Here is a 16,609-nt window from a genome sequence, read left to right on the forward strand (position 1 = left end):
AGTCCATGAAAGCATATCAGAAAGCTTATATATACATATTAGACACCACTTGAGTCTAAAAGTTTAAGTTATTAGGTTCTTGGGTTTTTCATATATATATATATATATATATATAGAAGATATCTCATTTAAATTTTTTAATAATGTAAAATGTTTTACTCAAATATGAATCATATCCTAATAGATAAGGATTTCATTAAGACAAGGCATGTCAAAACAGGACTGCAAGATTAGATCGAGAGTGATGCAGTTGTTTGGTGCAGTTCCAGTTGAGGGGTGTGGACAAAAACAAGTCAAATATTTTAATGTGAAAAAAAAAAAAGAGAAAAAAAGAAAAGAAAGGCAGGGTCAGAATTTAGAATCTCAATCTGAAGAAGCTTGGCGATTAGTATGCTGATCAGATCTGATGCTGAATTCTGTCATGTAAAGATGAGAACAAAAATTCGGACGAGGCTGTTGAATATAGCAATGCAAGGTGACGAAGAAGGAAAAAAAATTTGGATTCCACCTCACCAACCAACCACCATATATCACAATATGATTTGAATATTTATTTGACAGTATATATACTTAGCTAATATAAAATTCAACATTTGCCTGCTTCATTTTAGTTAGCGCCGGCTTCTTAGGCTCTTTAATTTGTCAAGTTTGGTGTCCTACTCCTATATATACGACTTATACCTTTTTTTTGACAAAAATACTAGACTTATACTTAGCAATTGTAATGATCTATCTATTAACATGAATACGAGTATCTCAGAACTTTTATTCATATTTTTGAATAATTTTAAAAAGTATATTTTTTATATTATTTGATGCGCTTAAGATTTTAATCACGAAATGCTTTCCATAAATATTAAACTCGAATTGACAAAAAAATAATACTTCTCTTGTGAACTAAATTAGTGTATTGTGAGTAGTATTGAGGATGACAAAGTTTAAATATTTGCATAAAATTAAGGAAAAACTGTAAATGGAAAGCAAATAAGATCAAAGGTTTTATATTATCTTCCGATATAACCACAAATATAAACAAATCAAAAACAATTCTTGTGTTAAGATGGTTTCCTTAATTTGTTTAATTTCATTTTATTTAGATCGGAAGATCACTCCAAAAGTCAAATTCGGAGGCCGAACCATAAAGCAATCAAGAATTGGGCTCACCACCATAAATCTTGGGCTTCCTGTGAGACAATTACTGTTACTATGGGCGGAATGGCGTTGTTGCTTCCGGGCCAGCCCGTCAAAGAAGCAATTAGCAAAAAGCAGTGCCGCTGATTGCGTAGATTCTCAAAAGGAATAACTTTCCATACTTCTGTAACTCTGTTGTTTTTTATGGATGGAATTTGAAGAGGGTTGTTAGTTTGTTACATTACTTGGTGATTGTGTTGGTGGAAAAAGGATTGAAGCGAGCAATGAAGGGTGAAAATCCAAATCCAAGTCCAAGGAGCGGTGCTGCTGCTGAGCTTCTCTGTGGTGTGAACGCAAAAGCACTGTTGGATTCCGTCGATGCATTTCTCTTCGATTGCGATGGTTCCACTTCTACACTTTTCTACTCCTCTTTGTTTTTTTTTTTTTGTTTTTTCGTTGATTTTGCTATGAATAAAAGGAACGATGCAATTGCAGGTGTCATTTGGAAGGGCGACAAGCTGATCGATGGAGTTTCCCAGACGCTGGACCTGCTTCGATCCAAGGTCTCTCTCTCACCCTTTTGCTTTCCATTTGATTATTGAATTTATGGATCATTCTGACTCGTGACTTGGTGAAACGATTGATAATATTATCTGATTAAAAGGGGAAGAAGCTGGTATTTGTGACCAATAACTCCACCAAGTCCAGAGCCCAATATGCTAACAAGTTTCGTTCTCTCGGACTCTCTGTTACCCAGGTTATAAATATTATTAAAATTTGCTATTTCCTTCTTTGCATTCTGCAAAGTCAAGAAAAGAAAAACTCTTCGGTTTCTGTCTCACTGTTCTGTATTTGTAGGATGAGATATTTTCCTCATCTTTTGCAGCCGCTATGTACTTGAAGGTCAATCATTTTCCTCCCAACAAGAAGGTTCCCAATTTTTCTCTTTTCAGTCCTTCAACACTTTAATTTCTTATTGCTCTTCTCTCTTAACTGTATTTTTACTGCTTAATTCTGCTTACCCTGTCCCTTATACCCTCTATTCAGGCGGAATGATATTTTTTGCTTCATGCATATTAATTTCATCTTCTGCACACTATTCTAAGTTTGTTCGTTTTCCAGGCTTATGTCATAGGTGGAGAAGGCATATTACAAGAGTTGCAGCTTGCTGGATTCACCGCTCTTGGTGGCCCAGTACCTTCTTCGTCTTTTCAATTTTCTTTTCCATCTCATGACTTTGGAGTTTGGACTAGGAATACATCCTCTTCTTCTCTATTTACCTTGGAATAACAAAAGTTCTTCACTTTTTAACCTCCTTACCTTTCAACCCATGTCTACCTTCTTGTTATTACCTCAGGGTTTGGGTTATATGTTCCACATATGGACTCTGCTTTATATATATATATATATATATATATATATATATATATATATTTATTTATTTATTTATATATATAGACACACACACACATGATTTCTTTTCAATTTCTTATTTACCATATCCATAAATGCAACATTTTCACTCTATTTATTATTTCATCCAAAAGTTACATACAATACAATTAACATGCTTGCTTGTGTGACGCACTCCTCTTGCCTTTGTCTGTTGCTTTGATATAGTGTCTTTGTTTGTGTTTCATTATAATCTACTCTTTTCTACCGTGTTTGTTTGTCTTGCATCATAATCTATTGCTTTATTGAATTCAAATTACTTAGATGAAATATTTATTGCAGGAAGATGGAGAAAAAAGGGTTCAGTTGAAATCAAGTTGTTTCTTTGAGCATGATAAGAATGTAATATGACTTCTTGCCCACAATTTCTCTGAGCATGCTACTTGTTCTGTTCCTACATGAATTTGATAAAAATTCAACTTCTACCCCCAGGTTGGAGCCGTTGTTGTTGGATTAGATCCAGATATTAACTATTACAAACTTCAGTAAGTTAAAATTTTCATTTACTCTTTTTTACGATGTTAAGAGTACGTTATATAATCTTTTTTGTTGCTTTTGAATATATGTGATTAAAACTTCTTCTATGCTTATTCCACAAGCATGTTATATTTTGTGCAACTGCACAGAAAATGCAGGGTTTGAACCATATAGTAATTAGATGTCTACTGACTGTCTTTGATATTTTGGGAAAATATTTTAGTACATTCTCTAAAATTATGGTTTTTTTGAAAGCTGTCCTCTGCCAAAATAACTTAGAATCAGTTTTTATTCCCCATAAATTTCTTTGCTAACCATTTCTATTTTGTCTATTGGTCATTAAAACAACCTTGGGCAAGTTCTGAACCATATACACCAATGACACAGTCTTATGAGATATTTTATTACTTTGATCAGCCGTATATTTTCTTAATTTCTTAATTTATATTGTTACTCTAAAAGGTATAATTCTTCTATGTATCCGTCATCTTATTAACCCCTACACATTGTTAAACTGAAAATATGAGTTGTTCCCTCCTAGAATAGATATTTGCAACAGTGAATGCTCTCAGGGATCATTTTTATCATGTTAAATACTAGTTACCCTAGTCTTTTGTCTTAACAAAATGATGGCTTAGGAACATCGAGGAGATTTTAGTTACAACATTTGGCTGGACGAGTAGCAAATGCTAATAATTTCCTTCTATTAATCTTACAAAGCCTAGACTAGGTCTGAACGAACTCTTACCAGATGGGTTATAGGTCATTTGGCATTTTTTTTTTTTTTTTGATACTTTCTTGAAAATAATTTCAACTGGCAGGTATGGGACCCTTTGCATCCGTGAGAACCCAGGGTGCCTTTTTATTGCAACAAACTGTGACTCAGTAGGACATATGACCGATCTACAAGAGTGGCCTGGTAAAGAAATTAGATTAAGTCTGCAATGCTTGCTTGAGAGTTCCACTTTATTTCCTTTCTTAGTTATTATTTGCAGGTGCGGGGTGCATGGTTGGTGCCATTTGTGGGTCAACTGGACGAGAGCCTATTGTAGTTGGAAAACCGTCAACCTTCATGATGGAATTTTTACTGCAGAAGTAAGTTATTTTAATGCAGTAGTCCTGTAGGTATACCAGCCTGCAATGAAAATTTTGTGTAATTTGCATTCATATGGACTTAGGTCTCTGGAGTCTACTTTGAACTGACTAGGTGGTATTACATGCAAACTGTGAAGATAGAGAATTTCTATTGCACAATTATGAATGAATCTGACTGTTAGGCTCTTAAAAATTCATTTCGCTTGAGATGATTGTGTCCACTGCATTAAAATGAAAATGGCATTTTCCCAGTTTGGAAACAAATGGGGTAGAAAAGTGTGCTATGTGGGGTGCTTCCTGATATAGATGCAAGTAGATACAGATAGTTTGCGATAATCCTTCTTATGCTATGTTTTGCGTTGCAGATTTCATATGAGTCCATCCAGAATGTGTATGGTGGGTGACAGACTAGATACAGATATTTTATTTGGACAAAATGCTGGCTGTAAAACTCTGCTTGTTCTTTCAGGTTTATTGCTATCTCTTGTTCTTAGACTGCCAAAAGTAAGAGCGTGCTAAGGTTTCCTAATATTTCTTGGTGTTTGCAACGGCTAACTTTTCAGGAGTAACAACAGAATCGATTCTTGGTGACTCCTCAAACAGCATTCAGCCAGATTATTACACAAGCAAGGTCTCCGATATTCTCAAATTATTGGGGGAATGACCTGATTGTTTTATGATTAGTCATTCTTCGTGCCTGTTTGGCAGTGCTACTTGCAAGTTTTTATTTGAACAAATACTGTCAAATAATAGTTGCAAATTACTCTACCAGGGAAACATTCTCAAATTATCAGGAATTGACCAGATTGCTGTATGGGTAATAACTCTTTTTTAAAAAAAAAAAAAAGAATAAAGATCAAAGCATTATGTTTTCATGAAAGACACTTTTTAATCTTTTTGTTCTTTTGACAAAATGGATGAAATATCACTTATTTTATTTGCCTAGATAAAGTCACTCATTAGCATGATCAAGATCATGATCATCATACTTAGCCGCATTACATATAAAGGCACATGTATTGGCTGTGTACTAGAATGGAGCGAAACAAAACCATGATGCCCAACTAATCAAAGCAGGCTCCAGTACTATTTGTGTGTATTGTATCTAGAATGGGCCATCCAACTCAACTGAGCAAAGCAAGCTGCAGTAATTTTTACGTCAATATTATCTAGAATGGGCCTTCCGGTCTAACTGATCAAGGCAGGCTGCAACCTGCAATATTGTTTCTGTTTGTAGTATCTAGAATGGGCCTTTCAACCCAACTGATCAATAAGCTTTCTTCATATACGATAGGGAGAGAGAGTCTTAAAGCCCGAGACGATTTTGTGTTTTAGTTGGAGATCAAGGAGCAAGAAGAAGAAGCAATAGGGTTGTGGAGAAAATAACAAAAACAATTCCGTCTACCGAAATTATAAGAGCATTTATTTAAATGATTGGAGCTTGATATATTAAATAAAATAAGTCACAATTCTATTTGTTCGGGCTTTTTTTTTTTTTTTAATATCGGAGTGGAAATTGAGATTATTTGGATTCAAATCCAAATCTTATAGTATACAACTGTTTTAATCACTGCAACCAATAGATTACAGACAAGAGTTACAATTTTTATATTAGTCGTTTGTATTTAGTGTAATAATAAGAGAAGAGGGTATGACATTTGTTAGATATATATATATATATATATATATAGAGAGAGAGAGAGAGAGAGAGACTTTGGATTATCTAAATTGAAGGTCATATTCGCATCAATAAATTTGGTTTATTAATTTTATGGTTCATATTGGCATCGTAATGAATTCCTAACCAACTTGCATCTTTTAATCAATGAGATTTCATAGTCAGTCCCGTATTGCTATTGCCTATTGGGACCTCATCTCTTGCATACTCAGTTGTACATAAATCCCATTCCCCCCCACTAACCAATTAAATCCTTGTCGCATCGATTTCAATTCAGAACAGAAACAAATGGCCCTAATTACATTTTGGTTTCGGTCCAACGATTAACTTTAAGATGGATTTAGGAAGAGAAAAGGATCCTCCTGGATAATTACTCAATCATAATAAATATGGAAAACGCTAGCTGCTAGATATTGTATTTTCTTGGATGATTCACTTGTACACTTGCACAACACACGACACACTGCAACGGCTGCCTAGTACTCGTACTAGTTAATTTTCAAGTCCAACAATTTCATCTATTTTTGGTCCCATGATTTTACTGTCTGCTCTAATGCTTGTTAATAAATACCCAATTTAGGCAATCGGCCATCCTAATGTCGGCATAAATTGTTGGAAATTATTTTCAAAACAATGAAATTTTAAGTGATAAATTTAATCAAGGGTATAAAAAAATCAAATGGAACAAAACTAGATTTCAGCTTTGGTAAGGGTAAGTCGACCGTCCATAGTTGACTCCCATGGTTTTTACGTTGAAAAGAAACTTTTTGTTATAAATTTTATAAATTTACTCTTGAGAAGTTAATTGCCCAAAATGAGGAAGTCGGACTATTCTGATAAGATAAAAACCTTTTGTTTGTAAAATACACAAACAGTCGGACACTCATATGACGCAATCAACTGTCCTAATTTTGAAAATAATATATATATATTTTTTGAAATGTAAAAAAATGATTTCTCTTTAGATAAAAAAGTATAATTATTTAAATGAATTAATATAATTTTAATGATTGAAAAATATATTTTTTTTATTAAAAGAAATGTTCTTTAATTGAAATAATAAAATAAAAAAAATCATAACCTTAAATTTTAATCTCTATAAATAAATATTATGACTATTTATGTGGAGAAATTCAACAGAATAAATAACATAGAAACTCTCTCTTTTTTTTCTATTTTTTCACAAATAAAATAAAATTACTTTAACATTATTTTTGCAAAAAATTAAAACTCAAAGATTGATGATTTTGTTTCATCCAAAGATTTTAATAGTTTGAGATAATGAGTGGAAAGTGAAATCAAATGAGATTTCATTTTATTTTAAAAATATTTTAGTTATATCTTTTTAATATACCATGAGTGACATAGACAAAATAAACCTTAAAAAAATGTGGTATTTGCAAGACATTTTAAAATTATTATTATTATTATTTGTTTTAAGTTTTGTCTTAAGATCAACTAAGACTTAAAGAAAAACTACGATTGAAGATACAAGTAAAAAAAAATCATTATCAAATGTTGCAAATTCGTGATGAAGATGTGAGTTTTAGATCTTAAATTTTCTTAACATAGATTATAATTATTATGTGACTAATTTTTCGTTGGGTCATAGTTCAACGAGTCTTAAAGATTTTCATAGCCTAATATATGATTGTTGGTTGGCTATAACGTTTCCTTTCTTTTTGCTTTGTTAGTTTTTATAATTGGAGAAAGGAAAGAATAAAGAACAAGTAGAAAGGGTAAGAGAGCATTATTATTTTCTTTTAACATAAAAGAGAAGATGAATGAGTATTTATTAAGATATGTTAGTACATATAAACTAACAATTACTCTGTTTTGCCATGATAATGAAGTAAATCAAATAGAAAAAATACTTGTTAGTATTAATATAAGGGTGTGAATTAATAGTTGAATCAAGGGGCAAAAGATGAGAAGAGAAGGGTAGGCCGTGAAACTGAGAGAGAGAGAGAGAGAGAGAGAGAGAGAGAGAGAGAGACTATCCTTTCTCTGTTTATGTCTGGCAAATCTGCGAAAATATAAATGATTGAGGCAAATTTAATAAATAAAAAATAGTTAAAAATGGTTTAATTAAGCTTTGGTTTGACTTTGACCCCACTTCGGCTACAGTTTAGCTGTTCAGCAGCAGAAGTGAAGGCCCGGTCCATTTGGATTTTTGAAACACGCAGGTCACAAGCACCCTTTCTCTCTCTCTATTTCTCAACCTTCCATTAGTTCGGCTTCTCCCTCTCTCTCTCTCTCTCTCTCTCTCTCTCTCTCTAAAGCCTAAAGCCTAAAGCCAATTGGGTGGTGGTGGTGGTGGTGGTGGGTGCGGCTGTTACTTTTATAGGAGGCTAGCAAGGGAGCTCTCTTACCACTTCGACCGTGCTTTCTCCTCCAAGCCAGTCCCTTGCTCTTCTGTCACAATTCCTTCGTCTTCTCATAATTTGATTTCATTGGTACTTTCTTTTATCTTTGATGGCGTCGTTGCGTCTCTGCTTAATACAGTTAGTTTCTCTCTCTGGCGTTTCAGTTTTTAGTGATTGGGTTTCTATTCTTGCTTTGGATCTGTCTTGGGTTTTTATTTAAAGCTCTACTTTCTTTTTGTGATGGAGATCTGGTTTCAGTTCTTTTTTTGTACTATTCATCATCTTCCACGCGCTGCCTTTTCATCATTTCATCCCATCCCATTTTCTTACTTAGCTCACTCTTTATTTTAAGGAGAACAAACCAAAAAAAAAAAAAAAAAAACTTTTTACTGGTCCTAGAATTCAGTCTTCTACGCCGATTTATTTTGTCATTTTTTTCCTTTTCATTTTCCCATCTGTTTTGGTTTTATCCCTTCTTTTAATTTTCTTTTTGGGGAAAGTTTGCATACGTGAGTGGCATAACTATCTCATCTCAATCTTTGACTTGCTGCTCATTTCTTTTATACTAGGTTTCATCTAATACAGCAACCACTGCTCCCTGAAGGCTGCTTCGTGATTGATTCTTTTTATTTATTGGGCTGCTTTGTACCTCGGTTAATAGATTTGTTTCTTTGTTTATTGTACATTTCTGGTATTTGTACTTCAAATATGCTTCTGGGATTCTTCTCCCATTACAGATCAGCTAGTTATACTTTCTCACCTCAATGAATCATGATGGGTTTTGATAATTTTTTTTTGCTTTGATAGATTAACTATTGCCGTTGGTGGAATTAGAAGGGCAACCATGTTGAACTTCAAATAGAGATATGGTGCTCTTTGTAATAATTGCTGAACAAAGGATGTGTGAGGTTGGATGAGAGTATTTGAAATTCTTCCTCCCCCGTAATGGCCTCAAAATCTGGCGCCAAAATTTCTTCTAAACAGCAGTCCAAGACAAGCACTGTCCAAAGAGTAGAAGCAGATGAGCCAGAGCCTTTACCCTCAAATGTTTCCAAGACAAACAAATCTGAGCTGGTTACTCCCGAATACCTCCTCAAATTGGTAGAAACTGCACCAAAACAAGTTGAGGTGGAGTGTTATGAAAATAAAAGGTCACCAATTTTAGATCAAAATGGTTCTGTTGAATCTTTAACTAATAAGTTTGAATCAAGCTCATTTTCACCATATGTTGAACAAGCATCAAGCGGAGTAGATTCTTCCATTTATAGGACTAGAGATTCACCTGCAATTTCTGTTGATCTAGAAAAGAAAACGTCAGAGTATGGAAGTGTTAAAAACAGCTCAGTATCTACCAAAGTTAGTGACGGGACCAATAGTCTTGCCAAGACTAGTGGAAGTGCCAAGATTAGCGACCGTCTTGATAATGTTGGGAGTGGCAAGAGCAGCATGTGCAGAGGCAGCACAAGCAGTGATGTGAGTGATGAAAGCACATGCAGCAGCTTTAGTAGCAGTATCACTAAGCCTCACAAAGGGAATGACTTGAGATGGGAAGCTATCCAGGTTGTCAGGACAAGAGATGGGGTTCTAGGTTTGAGCCATTTTAGACTGCTGAAGAGGTTGGGTTGCGGGGACATTGGGAGTGTCTATCTGTCAGAGTTGAGTGGAACTAAGTGTTACTTTGCAATGAAGGTTATGGACAAAGCATCTTTAGCAAGTCGTAAAAAGCTGCTTCGGGCTCAAACAGAAAGAGAGATACTGCAATCTCTTGACCATCCCTTCCTTCCTACACTTTACACACACTTTGAGACGGAGAAGTTCTCCTGTTTGGTAATGGAGTTCTGCTCTGGTGGAGATTTGCACACCCTTAGGCAGAGGCAGCCTGGGAAATATTTTCCAGAGCAGGCGGTAAAGTATGATAAGTAAACTTTGAAATGATATTTCATGTTCTTCACCGTGATGCGCATACTTTTTCTTGTTCTCTTCCTTTTCAATAATCTATGATGAGCTTGTTTTCAATCCTAAGTTGCACAGTTGCTTAAACTGCTTTAGGGCACTTTGTCTTTTATAATTCCTAAATTTTCTAGCATCTACCTAAATAAAATATAGAAAAATGCTGTGCTTTTTTATGTTTTTGAAACATATATGCCTATATTCATCTAGTTCCCTTTCCTCATATTCAAGACCCTTTTTTTTGTTATGGGGTAATACCATCTACCATGGTGATAAAGTTTGCATGTACGTTAGGTTGACATATTCTGGAAGTGATTTTCTTGATGTTTTAAAATAAAGTTACAATCCATATCTTTTAAGTGCCTGAATTCTATTTCTTTTAACATTAGATTAGTCTAAATTAATCACGTGAGAACATTGAATCATGTTTACTTATGCATGCTGTGCACCTTGTATTTTACACTTATTGGAGTATGTTCTTTTTATTGGATCATGTGGCTCAAAGTTATAATAATGGGCAACATAACAGAGCTGCCTATGTCTAGGCTTCTCAACATGATAGATATCAAAGTATCATCTTAAAGCCATATGGTGTGCCAAGTCACTTAGAAACAGAGTTCAGTTCCTTCCTTTCCAATATCCATGTCCTACAAAATTTTTTCTTTCAGTTATCTGACCTGCTAACTTTTTTCTCTGGGAACGGTTGGGAAGTTAAGCAAGTCCTTAACTTACTACTAGTGGAATGGACTAGTACAGCTTATTAAGAAAGTTTAAGAACCTTTGATGCCATACCTTGAAATCTTGTATGCTGATATTAGGCTGAATGTGAATCCCTTTGAAAGGCATTGATTTTGTAGGAGTTCAGTCAAATACAAGTTCATTTTATTAATTTATTCTATAATTGCATTTATCAACAGGTACACAAATGCAATGTGTTTGAAATTTGTGCATGTTTCTGTGAGCTTTATAGTAATTTTGACTTTTATTGTAATTTGCAGATTTTATGTAGCAGAGGTCTTGCTTGCATTGGAATATCTCCACATGCTTGGGATCATCTATCGTGACCTTAAGCCAGAAAATGTTCTTGTGAGGGAAGATGGTCATATAATGCTCTCTGATTTTGATCTTTCCCTTCGTTGCAGCGTCAGCCCAACTCTTGTCAAGACATCTTCTCTTGAATCAGAACCATTAAGGAAGAACCCTATTTACTGTGTCCAGCCTGCTTGTATCGAACCTTCCTGCATTCAGCCATCTTGTGTTGCTCCAACAACTTGCTTTTCTCCCCGACTCTTTTCTAGCAAGTCCAAGAAAGACCACAAACCAAAAAATGAAATTGGAAACCAAGTTAGTCCATTACCTGAGCTAATAGCAGAGCCAACTGATGCCCGTTCAATGTCATTTGTTGGGACCCATGAGTACTTGGCACCAGAGATCATCAAGGGTGAGGGTCATGGAAGTGCTGTTGATTGGTGGACTTTTGGAATCTTCCTTTATGAACTCTTGTTTGGTAAAACTCCTTTTAAGGGATCTGGGAACCGGGCAACGTTGTTCAATGTTGTGGGACAGCCTCTTCGGTTTCCAGAATCACCTGTTGTCAGTTTTGCAGCAAGGGACCTCATAAGGGGGCTACTTGTAAAGGAACCACAACATAGATTGGCTTATAAACGAGGGGCAACTGAGATTAAGCAACATCCCTTCTTTGAAGGTGTGAATTGGGCATTGGTTCGTTGTGCTACCCCTCCTGAGATTCCAAAGCCAGTTGAGCTTGAACGGATACCAGCTCCACCACTGGCATCAACAGGTGAAAAGGTTGCTGCCAATGCAGCTGCTTGTGATCAGAAAGGTTCAGACAATTATCTGGAGTTTGATTTCTTTTAGAAGTCCATGCTATTAATTGCAATACCCAGTTTGTTTCTATTTAGCGGCAAGAATTATTCTGAACGTCTCAGGGGTTGTTGGTGATGAGGATAAAGTCTTCTTGTTGACGGATATAAGGAGAAAATGTATGTTTGTTGTTGCTGCCTATTTAAACAATTTTAAATCTGTGTTTCATAATTATTTCATGAACTGCCTCCGCCTCTCCTTTTACCCTGCGCTTCAATGAGTGGTTTCTTCTGTCCTAGACCTAGAGTACTGGAAACATGGATGGATATATGATTTCGAACCTGGTTATGGCAACCATAGAGCAATGCGGATTGATCAGCAGCTATAATTTTACGAAACGAGAAGCAAAATTATTTGATATGTAAATAATATTTCCTTTTGGTCGCTTTAAAGGTTTGTAGATCCAAGATTAAAGCACAGCTTCAAAACCGAGGTGCTTGATCTGTGATTTTGTAATGTAATTCTAAATGTCAACATGCTGCTTCTCTTTTTATACCCCAGACATTGTTATTATTATAACAATTGCACACCAGACAACATTCATATATTATCAACGCCGGTCCCAAGCATATCTATCTTTGATATTAAAACCCGCTGCAATCATGAGAGAAAGAATAGAGCCAGCATGTAGTGAAAACAAACTCAATACGAGCTTGTTACGGAGTAGTGTGTTTACTTAATGCTTTCTCTGTTTCTTAACAACTAAGAACAAATTAAAGAAAAGAAATCTTTGCAGTATGAAATGGGGAGATCAGGTCGAAAATGCCTTTCATTGAAAGGGGGTATGCGTTGACCGTGGATCGAATACGCGACCTTCAGATCTTCAGTCTGTCCGACGCTCTCCCAACTAAGCTACACATATATATCCCAGCTAACTCAATTTTTGGGTCTGAAACACATGCACGCAAAAGAATCATCAAGGTGATCATCAGCTTTCTGCAAGGCCTTGAAGTAGTCGTGATTCGCACGTGGAGAGGGCGATCCAATCATTTGGGTAATTACCTCTTTTCCTTCACATACGACCTTAACCTCGCAAGTATTGGGTGCACTCTGAAATATCTGATCAGCTATCCCATTAATGCCTTTCCTTGACTTTAGCTTCCTACATACCATGAAAGAAACAACGAAAATACTGATATGGGTGCTAAGCATATAACCATTAATCTTGTTTAACCAACCGAGGGTATACAAGTGTGGTACCTTGGATTGGAGTTGCTGGTTCCAACCACTAGCTTTCTGATGTTTAGAATAGGTATTAGATCTAGTATGGCTTTTGCAACCATATCACTTTCAATAAGCAAAGTTTCCACCTTAACCTGTTTAATTAATTAATTACAATTGTCTCTTAGTTTTAAAGTGAAAATAATTAACAAGGATCGACTCATTATTTTAATTAAACACCGTAGAAGATAATAGTATATACGTATTATATGTGTTGTCCTTGTTCCATACGTACCTTAGAAGCGGAGCATATATCAAGAAATTTCTCAAGGAGTTGTCTCCTCTTCCCTCTTTCTTGCGCCATGTAGTTCTCCACTTGTGTTGGAGATACTTGGCTCCTTGGCAGCATTCCCACTACCAACAAAGGAGACAGATTAGAGTCAAAGTCAGATACAGGGATTATTTCTTTTCTTCTGCTGTTAACGCAACTACAACAACCATTAAAGCCAAGGGGTTTATTAATTAATGGATTATTGTAACTATAATTCATGCTAAATGTAGCTAGAAGCCATGCATCAATTGTTAACTATACATATAAATAAGTTACAATCTTATTAATCACTCCACTTGCTATATATTTTATGGAGCTTGTCTTGTGATGCAGATCAGCTTGACCAGGATTAGAAAAGTCCAAACCCAACAACCGCCGTGAATTTTTGGCTCAGCTTATCTCATAAATGTTCCATCGATGAGTCCTCGACCTATATCTATGACTGATCATCTGACAAAAGGAAACGAAAAGAAACTAAGAAATTTGGTTTTGCTTACATGGAGAAGGAATATGGCGAATCTCGGGAAACACATGTATGAGATAGAGGGTGGTAGACGTATTGACAAAATTGGCCAGCGTCCAAGACAGCGCATCCATGCTTGAGTTGCTCTTCCCCACCGCTACGTACACGCTATCCTCCTCCTCTGCGTTATTAACGTCAAAAGAAAACAAACTGCTCTCTACTTCTTTGATCGACGCCGTACCCACCCCATGATTTATCTCAAATAATTCTTCTTCTTCTTCTTCTTCTTCTTCTACTATCTCGCTTACACTGTGAGCGGCAGGCGCGTAGGTTTCCGTCCAGGCTGTCGACATTTTGGTGAAGGTTGTGTAGAGAAAATAATGAAAATTTGATCTACTCGATCGTTAAGAGTTTTGCCGGTTCTATATTTGAGCGCTGCCTCGTGGGTGCGAATCTTTAAGCTACTAATAATTAAGGAAGGAAAGGAATAATAAATGAGGTTGTTGGCTCCAAAGTCAAATTTTGGATCCTTAATTTGGGTTATTTTAATTGAAATGATGAAGACGGGGGTGGGTTTTCCTTGTTGGCTTGGCTTTGATGACAATGGTACCATTGACTTGTCTCATAAACAGATGGTTTTTAATTTGAAGTGATGAGATAGATGCTTGAATTTTGAATGATTTTTTGTTTAAAGCTCAAAATTGCACTTTTATTTGGTATTTTAAAATTGTAGTAGTAATGATAAACAAATATGGTCAGACTCAGATAGCATATTAAAATTTTACATCTATACTTTAATTAATTTATTTGTGAATACAAAGTTGTGTACTTGTGTTTACATTTGTATTGTACCGTTCTCTCTTACTATTATTGGAGGGTATAAATAAAAGACTTTAATTAATTGGTGTTGGTGTAAAGTGTGATTGCGTAAAAAACTGGAAAAGGATATTCGCGCGCATATGCGCCAGCTGCCCGGGAAGGAAAATTTTCTCAAAATCATACTAAAGTCAAGAGTTGAGTACTTATGAGTTTGTCGCAAGTATGGCAAGGCCGAGCACAAGCAGCCTATCCCAATTTCCATGGACTGCTCTTGCTCTTTCTAAACAAGTTTTCATTACCCACCCTATGGCCCATGCTCCAAAGACCAACTCAAACTACATTTAGGGCTGGCCTGGCCTCGTCAATTTACTAATAGAACCCATCATCAACCATGCATTGCACGTTTCCCACTTATGGCCTTGTGCGGAGTATTCCTTTTAGGCATTATAATTAACCCAATTTGGATAGGCTGAAATCCCGTCCGTCAGGCCGAACAAACACTTGCTAGCATTTCTATTTCTATGGAGTGGAGTTGGGGCCTGCTTTTGCCTTCTGATTAGACATATAGACAGACACTCAAATCAAATTTAGGGATAGCATAGCAGACAGCAGCGTAATATTACGTATTATTATACGTAGATGTAGCACTAGTTTTGTTATTACAAAAGTCACGCCATTCCATCCTGGAAGTAGAATAAAAACAGAAATATATATTCGTATTGTGATAATGGTCTGGTCTCGTCTGGTCCCTAAACCAAATGTGGACAGTAACAGATGAGCGGTTGATCTTTGATTAGTTTGTTGTGTTGGTTAATATATGGAGATGAAGAATGGAGAGTTTAATATTGTATTTGTTTGTATACTCCTAAGTCCTACCTTTCATTGTAGTAAAGTACAGTAAATTAGTCAAAACTTGTTTACATGTATCATTTATCCACCTTTTCAATCTTTCTTTCTTAATCCTTACCTTTATGATTCATTCATTTCCAGAAGCAGAAACCTTTTTTTTTCGGATATCAATTATAATACTTAGAATACCATTTAGTACATAGGATTTGGTGGACACAAGAAAGAGTCTAACTCCAAATAAAATTGCAAAAACAACAGTATCGTATTCGTTGTATAATCAAAAAAGTATTGATGCTAGGGAACCATGAAAGTATAATTTTTCTATGTTCATATCGTATACCATTTAGTAGATATCGTATTCTTGTGTTCCAGTTTTCTTTTCTTTTCTTGTTTCTGATCATCTTGCTTTTCCACTACTTCAGAAGCAAATCGGTTAATCCTCGTTTCATCATCAATCCATTAGTGACTGTTGCTTGAGAAGTCAAAAGAAATATAACTAATTCACTTAGATATGCTTTTATCCTTTCAACTAAATAGCGAATCATCAGGTTAAACATCATCTCAGAACCACTTTTTCTGCTTCCAAAATACTGAGTATGTTGGTTGTATAGTTTATTTATAGATGATGGAATTCGCATCACTGCCACATTTCTGCAGAAAAGAAGGGTCTGGGTCATCTCGGCATTCAGCAAATGAAAACTGCTTTTCACTGGATCATCCTTTTCACAAACATCTCTACAACTACATAAAGCAGCAGTCCTTGATGACTGAACCCGCTCAACTTATCAAACAGGGGTCTTTGCATGTGTATCTGCCTGAACCGGCTGCTGAAGGAACAGAGATTGCTAAAGCTCTGGAGTCGGAGTTGCACAAATTTGAGAATGGGAATGGGATGTCTCGGTCTATTGATGGCATCAAAATCGATGATGATTGAAACTTTAGTGCTCTAAGCA

At 35.6% G+C, this 16,609-nt stretch overlaps 4 protein-coding genes across 9 annotated transcripts; 3 read left to right on the forward strand and 1 right to left on the reverse strand.

Moving 5' to 3' along the window:
- The first annotated feature begins 1,273 nt into the window (after positions 1–1,273).
- PGLP2 (2-phosphoglycolate phosphatase 2) lies at positions 1,274–5,035 on the forward strand. 3 transcript variants are annotated; one of them, XM_022868807.2, is made up of 11 exons: positions 1,274–1,533; positions 1,627–1,694; positions 1,796–1,888; positions 1,990–2,061; positions 2,254–2,325; positions 2,866–2,925; positions 3,016–3,068; positions 3,882–3,979; positions 4,056–4,155; positions 4,521–4,624; positions 4,719–5,035. In XM_022868807.2, exons 1-11 carry the CDS (start codon positions 1,416–1,418, stop codon positions 4,817–4,819), a joined length of 939 nt encoding a protein of 312 aa, XP_022724542.1. In that variant the 5' UTR covers positions 1,274–1,415; the 3' UTR covers positions 4,820–5,035. The 3 variants fall into 3 exon arrangements, 2 of the variants coding, with proteins under 2 accessions (XP_022724542.1, XP_022724543.1); XR_002689093.2 differs by having other exon boundaries at positions 1,296–1,533; positions 4,043–4,155; XM_022868808.2 differs by lacking the exon at positions 2,254–2,325 and having other exon boundaries at positions 1,296–1,533.
- A 2,951-nt stretch (positions 5,036–7,986) lies between these two features.
- LOC111280438 (serine/threonine-protein kinase D6PKL2-like) lies at positions 7,987–12,528 on the forward strand. Of its 4 annotated transcripts, none has more exons than XM_022867834.2 (4): positions 8,009–8,289; positions 8,769–8,852; positions 9,007–10,109; positions 11,148–12,528. In XM_022867834.2, exons 3-4 carry the CDS (start codon positions 9,145–9,147, stop codon positions 12,025–12,027), a joined length of 1,845 nt encoding a protein of 614 aa, XP_022723569.1. In that variant the 5' UTR covers positions 8,009–8,289; positions 8,769–8,852; positions 9,007–9,144; the 3' UTR covers positions 12,028–12,528. The 4 variants fall into 4 exon arrangements, with proteins under 4 accessions (XP_022723567.1, XP_022723569.1, XP_022723571.1 ...); XM_022867837.2 differs by having other exon boundaries at positions 8,029–8,337; XM_022867832.2 differs by lacking the exon at positions 8,769–8,852 and having other exon boundaries at positions 7,987–8,289.
- A 133-nt stretch (positions 12,529–12,661) lies between these two features.
- LOC111280439 (Adenine nucleotide alpha hydrolases-like superfamily protein) lies at positions 12,662–14,465 on the reverse strand. Its single transcript, XM_022867839.2, has 4 exons — positions 14,023–14,465; positions 13,490–13,608; positions 13,234–13,349; positions 12,662–13,135 (listed from the first exon to the last, which is right to left on the reverse strand). Exons 1-4 carry the CDS (start codon positions 14,339–14,341, stop codon positions 12,910–12,912), a joined length of 780 nt encoding a protein of 259 aa, XP_022723574.1. The 5' UTR covers positions 14,342–14,465; the 3' UTR covers positions 12,662–12,909.
- A 1,426-nt stretch (positions 14,466–15,891) lies between these two features.
- LOC149510603 (uncharacterized) lies at positions 15,892–16,609 on the forward strand. The gene has a single exon (XM_089757542.1). The coding sequence runs from the start codon at positions 16,279–16,281 to the stop codon at positions 16,588–16,590; it is 312 nt and encodes a 103-aa protein (XP_089613668.1). The 5' UTR covers positions 15,892–16,278; the 3' UTR covers positions 16,591–16,609.

This window comes from Durio zibethinus, chromosome 28 (assembly GCF_047325235.1).
Source record: "Durio zibethinus cultivar Kanyao isolate XHJ-2024 chromosome 28, ASM4732523v1, whole genome shotgun sequence".
Lineage (NCBI taxonomy): Eukaryota > Viridiplantae > Streptophyta > Magnoliopsida > Malvales > Malvaceae > Durio > Durio zibethinus.